The sequence below is a fragment of the Buceros rhinoceros genome, unplaced genomic scaffold (assembly GCF_000710305.1).
Source record: "Buceros rhinoceros silvestris isolate BGI_N320 unplaced genomic scaffold, ASM71030v1 scaffold4590, whole genome shotgun sequence".
Taxonomy (NCBI): Eukaryota; Metazoa; Chordata; class Aves; order Bucerotiformes; family Bucerotidae; genus Buceros; species Buceros rhinoceros.
Genome location: NW_010391165.1, coordinates 17578 through 32170, shown reverse-complemented (window position 1 = coordinate 32170; position 14593 = coordinate 17578). Strand labels below are relative to the sequence as shown.

The 14593-nt window shown below is 42.7% G+C and overlaps 1 protein-coding gene across 1 annotated transcript in view; it reads left to right on the top strand.

Annotated features, from left to right (window-relative positions):
* The window catches only part of LRRC16A (leucine rich repeat containing 16A), a 116494-nt gene that overhangs the window by 91103 nt on the left and 10798 nt on the right, over positions 1 to 14593 (top strand). Inside the window, 6 exon segments of the mRNA XM_010140335.1 lie at positions 585 to 651; positions 970 to 1166; positions 5175 to 5281; positions 6070 to 6502; positions 11219 to 11297; positions 14038 to 14271. Of these exon segments, the coding sequence (XP_010138637.1) occupies positions 585 to 651; positions 970 to 1166; positions 5175 to 5281; positions 6070 to 6502; positions 11219 to 11297; positions 14038 to 14271 (1117 nt within the window).

The following is a 14593-nucleotide window of genomic DNA, read 5'->3' as shown; positions in this document are numbered from 1 at the left end:
TTGAAGAAGGGCTGTGTGCTCCGAGCCTGCTTTCCTAGGGAAGTTTGGTGAGCTACGTGGTGGAATCCAGAGGCATAGATACCTCAATTTTAATCATTCCCAGTAGCATGTCACTAACAAATGAACTGAGGAAGTGTATTTTGTATTAAAAAGAAAAGCCAGAACAAGGGGGAAACAATTCTTCATATTGTCATTAGCTGTGCAGTATTGGACGCAGTAATTAAGTTTTCTGTGCCTCGTGATCTCGGATGCAGAGGTGAGGTTTTATAGCTCCCTTGTTTTACAGTTGGGGTCCAATTAGTTAATGCTTGGACAATTCAAATAATCATCCTGTGTACAGCCTATGGTCTTAATGCAAAGGATAAACTACATCCCTGGTTCTGCTCAAAAGTCAGTTGAACAAAATGTCCATTTAGAAAAAGTTCTGAATGTTTGAGAAGGGGAGGAAAAACCCCATTCCCTCGTGGTGTTAAACCCAGTCAGATCCTGAGATGATACATAGGCTCAAAGAACTCGTTTGTTGGATAGAAAAGAAAAGGTGTTCTGTCCACTAAAGTAACTTTTGTTTTCTTTTATGTTGATAGATGACTCCTAAATCAAAAAGGAAAAGCATCCACAGTAGAATGCTCCGACCAGTGTCTAGAGCTTTTGGTAAGTGACAATTTCTTAAAACCTTTTTGCTTCTTTGCTCATCTGAGATTCTTCTAGGTAATTCTTGACTGGAAAGCACAGGTGACTTTCCCTCCCTGTGGGTTTCAGCTGAGGCCCATGCTGGGTGCTTGGTTCTGTGACTCTGCTAATGTGTTTGGCAGTAAATATTTGCTCACAGTGCTCTGTCTGCTCACATACATGTTGTGGCTGAGTTCTCCAAGTGTGTTTGTAATTATTTACCACAAAACAGAGGAATGGCATTGTCTTTTGTTTTAAATAGCATGTTAAGTCTAATTAGAAAGTTTTGATTTCTCTTAGAAATGGAATTTGATCTAGATAAAGCACTGGAAGAAGTACCTATCCATATAGAAGACCCACCATTTCCTTCCAGCAGGCCAGACAAACGAACTTCTGGATTCATTTCAGAGCTGCCATCAGAAGAAGGGAGGAAACTGGAACACTTTACAAAATTAAGACCCAAAAGGAATAAAAAGCAGCAGCCCAGCCAAGCGGCAGTGAGTCTACATTAAAATATTGCTGGTGGTGTCATCTGTTGATTGCTTTTTGCCATGAGTCAGGTCTTGCAGAGTAATGAGGACAACTGTTAAGTTCTAAAAGCCATACGCAGCTACATAATTGTTCTTCCGGTATTCAAGTCTTTCAGTGTGCAATCCCTATTACAAGCTTTTTGTCTTGTTTGACACAGTCTACAATCAGGGTATGTTGTATTCTTTTTAAATTTGCTTTTGTTTTTTCGTGGAAGCAGTTTCTGGAGATACTTGGAGCTTTCACAGGAAATGCACAAAATATCATGAGACTTTTCAATTATATTGCAGGGGTTTGTTAAGTCCTTAATCCTTTTTTCTGCCTGCACTAAGAAGTAGTAACTTGGCATGAATTCTTATTTCTGTCAGGTCTCAGAGGAGATACTCTGTGACACCCAGCTTCCCACAGCTTCTTAACTAAAGATGGTGTTTGGGCCAGCAAATCTGCAGTCACAGATCGGCTTTTCATGCTGGAGCCTGCCTTAGAAAAGCAAAACAGAAGAACACTGTCTGTCTGCAAGAAGCACTGGTGTGAACTCAAATATATGTGTATGGAGTTCCCACAGTTCCATTTCCTTGGCATACCACATCAATGAAGATTTATTTCTGTGGTGGTATGTCCTCGGGGTATGTAAGGACAGATCTAGAGGAGTTACAGAGCTATCTCATGGCAGCAGAGCACAGCTGATAGGATAAGTAACCCTTATCAAGGGGCAGCCAGTGCTTCCCTGAGTTATGCTGCCTAGTAATGAATGCCTGTGGCCTTTTCTGCTCCCTAAAGATTGTCGACAGAAAGGACCCTTGAAAATTTCCCTAATGCCGGGAAGGATCAGATTGGGCAGTAGAGTGCTTTTTGTACCACTTGGAAATGAAGAAACGTTCAAGCAGAGGGGATATTCAAGCCAACTTTCCATTCCCTTGTACTTTACAGGGAAGGGTAGAGGTAGCAGAAGGATGGAGCGGTCTCCACATTGTAGTGAAAACACATCTGTGTTTTCTTCTTCCAGTTCCAGTTCTGTAGAATGCGCATGGTTTCCCAGTTGCTAAGCTTGCCTCTCTTCCCAACTCACTCAGTGGATCCTGTGCAGTCTGCACAGGGGTGTGGAAGAAGTTGGGGGCACGGGAGGGCAAGAGCTTCGCTACCAGGCATGGAACTAGGACATAAAACATCTTGCTCAACAGAAACAAAAATCTTATTTCTTGTAGAGGCGAGGTGTTATTTCCCATGACAGTGCAGCATTGTGGGAATGCTCATCCATATTGAATTAATTAGGACATTAGGGGGTTATTTAGATGCAGAGATTGAAAGGAACTCTTTTACTTATATTCATTTGTCCCTGTCTTGTTTTATGGACCATGTAATTCCTTACTAGTTCTGACCTCATAACAAGTCTAAACAAATTTTTGAAAGAGATGATGTTTGCTTTGATGCTTCTTAAAATGAAACAGCCGATTTTTGAAGGCCAGAGTCATGAGTGGACTGTAGCATTTTTTGCAGAATTGATTTGCTGCTGGTTTTGCCACAGAAAGCAGTGGCTGGGAAAAGCACTTGAAATATGAAAGGCAAAATCTTGATCTTTTCTACCACTTAAAGCAGGTCTGTTGGGTTATTTGCTGTTCCCATTATTTCCATTTAGTAATTTAAGGGGTTTCAGGTGATCGTAGCTATACTTCTGTGGTTTTGCTGGAAAACAGATTTGTTCCTTGTAAGCTGAAAAATATAAGAAAAAGAGGGAGGAAATGGAGCAAAAGTGAGAAATGTAAACTTTTAACTTGGGGTGGGTGGATGGGGAAAAAAGGAGGTGGGGGTGGGCGGGCAGGGAGCAAAACTTGAGCACCACCCACCCCCAAATAGCTCTGAAGCAATATGATGAAACAGTTGTTTATCACTGAGATTTTTGTGAGCTTTTAACCTCATGAGTTCTTCCATCATGTGTAGAGATTTAACATAGCCAAGAGATGAATCTCTAATATATGAGAGGGATTGTAATTAATTTTATTTATTTCTGCTTCCAAGCCAGGTTTTGTTCCTTAATAACAAAGTGTAAAGATTCCTTTTTAAACTTAGGCTAAAAAAAATTATGTTAACAAAACATCACATTTTTTTTTAGCATTAGGAGCATATAACACTGAATAAACAAGAGCTCAGTCTTTTACATTAATATTGATCACTGAAAGGCATTACAATAAACATCTGTAAGAACGTCCTTTGCCGTGAGGACATTATGAGGTCCTCAGCATTTGTGTACGTCTTTAATACATTTTTAGAAACTTTGTGCTTTTTCAGATGCAAACTGTTTTCTTTTTTGAGGTAGGTCATCTCATTTGCTGTAGATCATTGGATTCTTGCATTACTTGCCCTTTGGGAGATGCACTTACCTTTGATACTACTATCTGGAGGGATAGTAATACTTAATTTTAATATTTAATCAATATTAAATGGTCTCTCATTTTTGTTGAAATGTCTCATCCACTTTTGGCTGTCAGCTGTCAGTGTCAGCTGATGACGGAGCAGGTAAATATTTACACTGAGACAGGGAGCACTGGTGTGACCAGCCCAGATGCCGGTGTATGCATTGCTGCCTAGTGTCAGGTGTTCCAGCTAAACAACTTCTCTATGGAAAACCCCAAAGATGGCAGAGTTGGAAGTCTGAGAAGTCACTGTGCTTCTTGGAATAAACCTGGTTTTTATTGAAAATACGCAGTTTGACTGGCAACAAAACAGTCGTTACCAGGAGGGCTGTTTCCAGATAAGTGTGACATCGTTATCGAAGACAATAGTTAATATTTTATTGATACCTAATGTAGCAAAGTTAATTCTAAGCTTCTAACAAGGTTCAGCCGTGGAAAGTAGAAAATTCCATGGATGTGTCAAAGCATTAGTTCATATGCAATTTGTTGTCCTGGCTTAATGAAGCTGGGTTTGATTTCAATAGAGGCTTTTAAGGGTATTTATTTTTCTTTTTGGAGGCATAGAGTTTGTATTCCAACTGGAAAAAGAAGCTGGGATTACTCTGAGTAATTGTGGCAACTAGGAGATTCCTTGATTTAAATTGTTTCAAATTACAAACCCCTCCATTTGGTGGCAGACTGATTCCTGGTCATTAGTACTACCAAGAATACAACTGGGTTGGGTCTTGTGGAGTCCTCTGTAGTCACCTAAAAGGTTTCCGTGGGGCATTTAAATTGAAGGAAGTCTCTCTACTGGTAATAGAGCTTTTCCACATCAAAGCCACATACAGGAGCTAGATCATGTGAGAAATGCTCCTGGGAAACAGCATGTTTCATCTTCAGGAGGCTGCAGAGTCACCAGCTGGTCTTCACAGGGCCTTTGTGGTTGGCAGGTATTACTAACTCAGCCTGCTTTAGATGCCTCCAGTCACCCACATTCAATACATAGGCATTGAAGCCAAAGAAAGGGAACAGGTTTTCCATTTTCAGACACTCAGCAAAAGTCTGTCTTCAGTTCCTGAAGTGAAACACCTGATTCTGTATGTAGAGTCGCTGCTTTTGCAAGTGCTGAATTGAGTGTCTTATAAAAGGCTCTGTTAGCCTGCTGGAGTTCTCTTTCTAAATCCAAAATCCAGAATACACGGTTTTCTCTGAAAAGGGAAATAACTAGCTCTTGAAAACACTTTCTCTCCAGGTCACCACCTGATCAGGATTTACTGCTTTTTTTTTTTTTTTACTTTTCTAACCAAGCTACTGCTCTCTTCTCACAAGCCCAAGGCATTTGATTCCTGGCCCCGTGCATTGCAATATCCAATTTGTCACTGGTGTTTTGGGTTACTTTGCATTTGGTGCAGTGCATCAACTGGCCTAACTGACTAAAGGGGGAATTCCAGTGGTGACTCCATTGTCTGCACTCAGGTTTGGTCGGCACACATAGTCTTTATGATGCCTTGACTCTTAATTGTTGTTATTGAAACAAATATGTTAAGATTATTATATACCAGAGAGAGTTTATTCTTGTGTCAGGTGCCTGCTGGAGTCCCTCCAGAAGGGGATCAGAATGGCCTCATGGGGAGAGTGGATGAAGGTGTGGATGAATTCTTCACTAAGAAAGTGACAAAAATGGATTCAAAGTAAGTTCACATTTAATTTTTTTAAAAACAAAATAAAATTTAAAAAATATCCATCCTGATAGCTGGGCAAGTAGTACTTCTACATTGTATTTTACTTCTCTTCCCAGTATCCAGGGTTGCTGTTGTCAAAGTCAGAAAGTACCTTAGTACCGTGAATTCAATTACGCTCCCTTAAAACTGACTACTTTGAAGTAAATTGCTTTAATATACTGCATTGGGGGGATTATTGACTAGTGTGTGTTTTTGTAATTCAGTTGACTTCATTTTAGCCTGCCGTGGAGCTCATTACGAGCTGAAGCAGAGCTGTGCATTCGTTGAGGATCTCCTCTGCAGTGCTAGTAGTACGCATGGGTGTCTCTTCTAGTAAGGGCTGCTGTTGGGCACAGTGTTTTGATAGATGACAGCAGATGTATGTTGTTTTAGAAACATGTTAAAGATGTATTTGATCTGTTTGTAGTATCCCAGATTAGGCAATCAATATTCATCTGAGAGATATGTCTCCTTCAGCTTTGTAAAAGGGTTATACAGGTTATGTGGTTGCTTTGTAGCTGGTTGTATATTTACAGAACCACGTATCTAGATGTTCTTGCATTCGTGCATGTTCGTGCACATACACAGACACGGACACACAGAAATACTTAAATAAATGAGAAAGCTAGGGCAATTTCCAGACAACTTGGAATGACCCCTCTGTGCTGTATGTGACATCCAATAGGGAAAATGGGTGGTACTGTTTGAACAGGAGGAAGAAGGGGAGTGGAGTTTAAAATGTCTTTGTCTTTTATTAGGAGACCATCAACTAAAAGTTCAGACAGCAGTGAGCCCAGTGAAGCAGGTGATGAGAAGAAGAAAAGGGACTCAAGGAAGAGTGGCTTCCTTAACTTAATCAAATCAAGAGGCTCCAAATCTGAACGTCCCCAAACTGTGATGGTGGCAGAGGAGCCCTCCTCACCCAAGGTTACTGCCAAAAGTCCAGCTGTGGACACAAGCAAGAAGGAGGTAAAGCTTGCAGAGCAGAATGGTGGTACAGAACGATCTGAGGAATTAAAGACGCCGGACTCACTGGAGGAGGCACAGTCAGACGATGCAGCAAAAGCTGAGAGGGGTGACAGCAAAGGAAGCCCACAAGGAGGCCGGAGGTATGGCGTGCAGGTGATGGGCAGTGGACTTCTCGCAGAAATGAAAGCCAAGCAGGAGAAGAGAGCAGCCTCTGCTCAGAAGGTGAAGGCAATTTGATTTCTCAGTTGTTGGTGGAAAAATGAGCAAGAGCTTGGTGTCTTCAGGGGTGGTGGGTTGGATCTACAAGGGTTCGTTGCTGGGGCTTGACACATCAGTCCTGCTTTCTACTAGGGATTACGGTGTTCCTGCAAGAGGCTTGCTCTCTGCTGTGGTGGTTGAACACAAATACCCTGGCCAAGGATTAGGCTGCACATGTGGAGCAGGAGATGAACCCTTAAGCCTGCACTTTTTCTCTTCTTGTGGAGAAGGTGACACCAGCTCTTGCGTGGGATGTCAGGCCATCACAAGCCCAGAAGAGGACACATGATTGTTTGCATGTATTACAGAGTGCTTTTGGGGCAACTAGTAAGCACAGCTTGGATGTGTCCACTCTAAAGGACGTGAGCTTTGTTCACGTGTAATGGGGGCAAACTTTACAGAAGGTGAAGCTGCGACAGACTTGTTAGTGTGTGCTCCCTGCACACCAGCACCTCAGGTGTTTGGCACTGCCGTGGTAGCTATCCGTACTCTTCTGTTTTGGAAGGTGATCTAGAAAGTTGGAGAGTTGTACTATATTATAATTATATCTTCCCTGCAGGCAAGTAAATATGGCTTCCAGACACTGTTTACAACTTACACTTTTCTTGTGTACTTTTTTATTTTATGTCCTTTTGTACGACAATTATTTTTATGCCTTTGGTTTCTGTATTTCAAATACTAACACTCGAAGAAAAATAAGCATACATTTTAAAAAAATCAATCCATTCCTAATTATCTGTCTGGGTTCCCTTCACTCTCTCTGTTTTCTCCTCTGAAGTGCTGATGTTGGGCAGGAACCCTGCTTCACTTCCCAAATGTGCAGAGTGGAATATCCTCGTGTTGCTCCAGAGCGTTTTGTGCCCACCTATTTTGCCTGATGCCCATTTCCCATGGAACTTCCCCACTACCATCCCCTGTTTCCTCCCAGCTGCAGCTGGCGTGGTCTAAGATTAGCAAAGGATCAGCCTTTTTTCACTCCTGTCTTCCTCTTCAACGTGCAGGGCACCCGGATGCTCTCCGTTCCCCACCACTGTCCCCTGTCATTTGGAAAGCGTTACCTTACGACAAAGCTCATCTGCAAGCTTTGCTGTGCTTTCCTTCCTTTAACACGTTGCAGAACTGCCTTGCTGGGACCAAGGACCCAAAGTTCGTTTTTACCTTTCTTCACAGTCTTACGGTGCTTGCCGTGATGTGTGAACCATTCCTGCAGACTCCGGAGTCTTGCAATAAGCGTGTTCAAATTAACACAGTAGTCTATGGCTCATTAAAGGGATCTTCAGCGTAAAAACGATTCTTCTAACGAAATGACCAGTTCCCACCTCTCTCATTGGTGCTGAGTAATGCCTGTGAATAGTCTCACTGATTTTTAAAACACAAGTTTTCAAGTAAAATGCGATATGATTCTAAGGAAGTGTTACACTCTTCCTGTAACTTACACCAAGCCACTCCAGAGAATGTGAATTTTTACAACTGCATAAATTATGTATGCTTGGTGCTCTTCACGTTCTTAACACTCGTCATCTAAAGTTAGTTAGATCTGGAATGAGGTGACTGAGGGAGAATATTAGCGTTTATAAATTGTTTTTTTTTAAGTGGGGAGAGTAAAAGTCCTCTTCAATATGTCCTCTTCATAGCATTGATTAAAAACTTCAGTTTCATCTATCAGAAAGAAAAGCTGTTGCCTTTTCTCAGTATTTTTTATTCCATCCTTTGCTATTTTTACTGGTTGGAAAGGTTAGCCCCCTTCTTTCAGGTTTAATTTTCAACAAAATAATGTTATTGATCTTATTTTTTGTTAGATTTTGTAGAAATTGGTATGCATGGAATGCAAAATTATGGTTTGGGATGGGGGGTTTTTTGTTAAAGAATGACAGGAAAACTGAATTGAAATAGGAATCCATATGCAGTAGGGCACTGAGTTATCCATTCTTACTGTCACCCAGACCACACAAAATTGAACTGCTGTTCAAAAGAATTTTACACATACTTCATCGCAGATCGCAGTATTGAATAATTTAGTTTTGCACTTTTATTCATGAAGGTGAAAATCATACAGTGTCCTGATGGTTGAGCTACAGAAGACAGCATCCCACTGCTGTTACATGCTTTAGGATGGGTGTGGCATCAAGTTCCCCAAGATCTTCAAATTTAAGAGAATTCCGGTGTGATAGAAAATTGTGTTTTCCTGTAAGGTACAGATGGCTGCTTATGTTCTGAGCTATTTTACATGAAAACAAAGCCAGAAGGAATTTACTATTTCATTCATACCGTACCGCAGTCTTGTTACAGATCCAAGTGATGAGCAGGTGCACAGTAGATGGAAAGATGGTAAATGATTTTTTGTTTTCTTTTGCTTAGAACACAAGGTGTGAATCGGCATTAATGGTAGAGAGGAGTATTTGTGGTTAGTGTCGCCTCTAGGTGTCCGTAAAAAGATCTTTTAGCTCCATCTAGTGTTCACAGGCTGAATATTTAAATACCTTGAGCAAGATCTATGGGCAGACCAAGATCATCTGTAACCTGTTTATTCACTCTCCGTGGCACCCAGCTCTGCAGAATTTCCCAGCCTTGCAGGAATTCCCATTAAAAGTCACTCTGGTGGGTGCCAGCACTGACTGGCACTTGTCTCTGTCATATTTCTCCATAACCAGGGGAGGAGGAAGGAGTTACAGAGAAATTAGTTTTCATATTGTCATACAGCTCTCTTACTGTAGCTAAGTGTTATGCATATATCTTCAATATTTCCACAGGAAAATGGGTATTTTGATGAAAGTTCATGAGTATTCACAATCCATGAAGAAATCGTTGATAAATTCTGTTCTCAAAAGTTGTGGTTTTTATTTTTTTCCGAGGTATGGAAGAAAAATCCAGGGTGGAGAGTGGTATTCCTTTCAAAAACATATAGCCAAGACAGTCTTAGAGAGAAACATGTGACTTCAGGAGGTGGAGACGTGATAATTTAGCCAAAATATCAATGACAGACAAGAAATGGGAATAAAAACTGAGTTTTCACCAAGTATCACGAATGGTGATGTTCCTACTAGCTTCAGAGGGGACTTTGTTTCGTCTGTACGGGCACCATAGCTGACCATTCTGGCCCTGCAAGTCCCAGCATTTCTAGAATGCTTCTGGTCAGCAGCAGTTGTTTGGTTTACACACAGTTTTTAATATACGGATGGTTCCCCGCTTAAAACCTGTAGCGATGTAGCCCTTCAGAGTTATAGCTGTATCAGGGAGGTTTTACAGTACAGGAGGTTTAACGACGATTCTCATAGCGTCCTCTGTATTGCAGCGTGCCATTTGGAGTGCACGCCTGTACTAGGTGGAGAGGTCAGGAGGTAGCTCTACCCTGCCAGGTCTGAGGCGGGAGTGGCAGGCACTCAGCACACCACTGAATGCCTGCCACAATCCTTTCCTGTGCTGTACTGAAAAGAGGCTTTGTTTTAGGAGATGTGAGATTACATGAGCAAAATGGAGGTACAGGTAAATCTGTAAGGCCAACCACGCTGTTTCCTGCACCATCCCCAAAATCTCCTCCTCTCAAAGTGCCCGTGCTGAATTACCAGCCCGGGGTAATGACGTGTGGCTAGTGTTGATGCTTAGAGATCATTCCTTTATGTTCATATTTAAAATACTATTTTCACTCTAAATCCCATCAATTTTTCTACAATCAGTATGTGCTCCTGCTATTTGTAACATTCTTTTCCTTCCTGCATTTCCCATTGTCCGGTTTTTATCTATGTGCTGTACCTACCAGTCTTTCAGAGGTAAGCTCCAAAGGACAGTGACGTACGCTGCACGACCCGTGGAGGGGGTTTCTGACCGCTGTGGGACAGTCAGATCCCAGCACGAGTCGTGCAGAGTTGGTGCTGGAGCAGTAGGAGCAGTGTCCTGAACATGTTAAGTATGTCGGCTGCATCTCTAAGCTCCTCCTGGTAAATGCACAGGTTTCAGAGCTATGATACACAGGCTAGAGCGATGATATGGCACAAGTGTTTGTACCATGACTTCTGAGGGTAGGATACTAGGAAAGCTATTTTTGAGAATAGAAGTCTGAGCTGGATCATCAGCACATAAACAAGAAGCCTCCTTTCTTTAGAGGTGCTGAGCAGCCAGGAGTGCATGTGATGGGCAGCTTTAAACACCTGTCAGTAAATAAGGTCTGGGTTTTTTTAGAGGAATCTTGTACACACGTGAGCACTGCTGCTTCTGTAGTTGCAGGATTATCTAAAATAAGAAGTTATTCTTGTGGGTGGAAGAGCAGAAGGTCCATTCAGCAGTTGTATTCAAAATCTGGATCTTCAGAAGAAGGCTTCTTATTTTAAACCTGAAGAAAGAATTTTGAAATACGGAGCTATCATTGGAGAAAAGGTTGCTTATAGCTAGGACCTTCACTTTCAAGTCCTGAACGTTAGGAGGCCTGTCACTTAGGAGGCCGGGTGTCAGTGCAGCTTTGCTAGACACGTGGCAGTATTAGTTACAAATCAGCATCAGTTTTCTTCCCGTGTAGATCTCTGAGACCTGAAAGACGAACAAGGAGAGAGAATCCACCATTTATTGCTATCACTGCTTTCTCCACCTTATGGTTTCCAAATTAGAGCTTTTTTCCCCTAACAGAACCGCTGAGTTGCATTAATTACAGGTATATTATTGCTATGAAAGCTTTTCTCACTCTTTCAGAAACTTGGGAACGACGCAACTCCCAGAGAGTCTTTTGACACAGCGATGAGCTCAGAACGACTGGATGGAAGTGGTACAGGTATAGTTTGAGTTTCCTGGTATAAACTCATTCTAGAACATGCAAAATGCCTAACCTCAAAGTCTCACTTCCCTCTCCAGATTGTGTGCCTGCAATTGCTTAACCAAAATATGAGCTTACGCTCCATGTAAAGGATTAGAAACAATCTCGCTTTTTGTACTGTGTTGGACACTTCACATGAAGTCAGCTCTAGGGCTGAGCCGACGGCTCGGCTTTTACTCATGTTCCACATTGCACAGGAGGAAGAGTAGTTGGAGCATGTGCCTGGGGCACCTTCAAAAGGATGATGACTAGTAATGGGATCAGCAGAGCTGAAGCTGAACCCAGGAGCCAGCAAAAATGTCTGTGAGTGAAGAAGTGACACTCCTGAATATATCTGATGACCTACATATGGCCCATTCATAAGGTTTATAGTAGTTTGTGCACACACCAGCTGGAGTCCGTGGCTTTCAGCTGCTAGAATGACATCTCACAGGCAGCTGGCTCTTCCCAGGGTTTACCTGGCTTGACCGAAGGCAGGGCCTTCTGCAGAGGAGGTGCCTTCAGTGGAGGTCCCTGGACGCTGCACAAAACAACTCTTCATTTTGTACGCAGTGGAGTCCAGCCTTGCAGTACTTACAGCGCTGATTCCCTCTGCCCCTCCTCCAGCTGCGCCCTTGTCAAGCTGTAGTCCTGGGCCCTGACGTGGCCGTGTGTACAACGCAACCATCTCAGGGCAAGATGAAATTCTGGTCTCTGTGCCTACTTTTGGGACGGGCCAGTGAAGCATTCAAAAGTGTTCGGCTCTGTGTAGGTACCGCATTTGCAGGACCGAAAGGAGTGGAGTGAACTAGGCAATCCAAGTCTGATTTCTCAACGGCAGTGGTAGGCATCGCAGCTGCACAGGTTTGCCAAAACATACAGAAGCAAGGCTGAAAAATCAGGCTGAAATCAAAACCCAAATGCAGCCATCTTGGATGAGCACTTCAGTTTTGAAATTTTAAACCTTTTTAAAGCAAGTTTTAAAAGACAGTGTGTTTGGAGCGTGCTGAGTTCTATAAAGTGGTGCTTTTAAAGCCTGCTTATCTTTTGGGTAGGACCTTGTGTGCTGTGTGTCTCCTGATATCATTAAACTGAAGTCAGAGGAGCAAGAATAGTCTGTGCTTGGGGCATTAGGGTAGCTGGGGATGATTGACCCCAATTTTTCTCAAGTCCTTATCTCTGTATAGGACACATTTCACGTCAGCCTCGCTGCAGTGTTCACGCCCCTTCCTTCTGGCCTCCAGCTGTCAGTTCTTTCTTTACCACTCTTGCTTGAGAGCTCCCTGAGGCTGCTCCTCACTGTTGCAACTAGAGTTTGTCTTTGTTTTGGGTTAATATATTTAAACTTACTGCGTTCTAGTAATATTAACAGGCCTGAGGTTAGGAAGGCAAGGAAGAGAGTCAGTGGAAACTGCTGGATGTTGCTACAGAAAAACTACAGGTAATAAGTGATTCAGAAGGAGAATAAGGGGTTTTTTAATTCTTGCTTTGTGTCTGGATGTTGCCTGCTTTTTTGTATGCACACACACACAAGTGGAGAAGGTGTCCTGTATTTCGCTTGCAGCCTGGAAGTCTACTGCATGCATACAGACACAAATCCTCCCTGTCACACCCCACACAACTCTATATAGTTTGCCAGAGTTTAACTCTAGCTGGGCTGAAAAACAGCTGGAAAAACGTATCGGCAATTGGCTTGCAATAAACTGAATCAGTGCACCCTCCCACTACCAATAAAATGTCTGTGCTCAGCACTTCTGTAACAAGTAGGATTTCTGAATGGGAGTAGCAGGTAGGTAGGACGCATCAGCATCTGTGACCACGTACTTGGCCTTGCCAAACACCAAGTCTACCAGTCTGCATTTCAGTTAGACTGTAATTTTCTTCAAAGAATAAAGGTGTGACAATTGTTGAAGGTCCCCAGCTAACATACAATTTCCAAGATTATCACTATACCTGTTACGTCAACCTTCTGAAAGCTGCAGAGAAGGAAAGTAGGGCAGGCATTTTGCTTGTTTGCATCCCAGAGTCCAGCAGGCTCTCTACCAGCTTGCACAGCTAGACAGGGCTGATGTACTGAAAGTCAGTGTGTCTTTATCTTTCAATACCTTTGTCTTTGTCTGGCATAAATAGTATGTTGATAAACTTGCTAATCTGTGGAAACCATAATCCCTATAGAGTGTTATTAGATAAATCAAAATATTGTACAAAGAATACTTTGATCTCCTCTAGAGCTTGCTAAAAGCAACAAATAAAAAGATGCAGCCTGCTGATCACACATTGGGGTTTTATTTTCTGGGCCGGGATCTCTCTGTTGATCTTGGATTCTCAACCTTTGGTTTGCAGAGGGACAAAACAGCCAAAGGCAGTCTCTTCCACTGATCCGTCACTGCTTTCTCAGCTGGTAGGCTATACCATCTGCTCTCAGAAATACAAAGGAACAATAAGGTCCAGCCAGCCATCACCCCAAATACATTAAAAGGGGGAACGTGCCGTCTCCTCTGAGGCAATTGAATTATGAAGCTTAGCACGTGTAAGAACTAGCGGGTATAGATGCTTTTCTTGCAGTGATTTTGAACAAAATGTAGGGCTCCTCTTACATGCTCACGCAACAGTGCAGCAGTGATTTGTGAGCTCATGATGGTATTCTCCACACAGCATATCTGTCCATGGAGCCTTCTGTGTTGCAGGATACTTTACTTTATGTGTCTGTTTATTTTAGTGCCTAAACTCCAGCAGACCCTTCCAGAGAGTCGATTTGCCTCAAATAAAGGTGACTCCCTCTCAGCGCCATCAGAAAAAAATTCAAAAGCTGAACCAAAGGCAGAAGCTGGTGCAAAGGCAAGAAGTTCTTCCAATACACCAACCAGCCCAAAACCTCCACTGCAGTCAACAAAGCCCAGCCTGGCAGGACGACCCACAGTGCCACAGAAGCCACGCTCTGCCTCTCGTACTGGTGAGGAGTTCTGGGCATTCATTACCCCGGCTGGGTACTTCTGAGGAGTGTTTGTGTGGGCTATGGAGGAGACAACTATGGCCGCATCCTGAATGGAAGTTAAATGTAGAGGGGACAGGTTCTTCAGTCAGTTGCTCTCCACTTGCATCCCTCTCTTCCACCTCCCTCTGTCCTAATTCAAGTAAACTCATTAAAGTGGTTTAATCTAGTTAGTACGTTAATCTAGTTACTATGAAGTTCAAGACCAAGTGCCGGGTCCCACACTTGGGCCTCAACAACCCCCTGCAACACTACAGGCTTGGGGATGAGTGGCTGGAAAGTT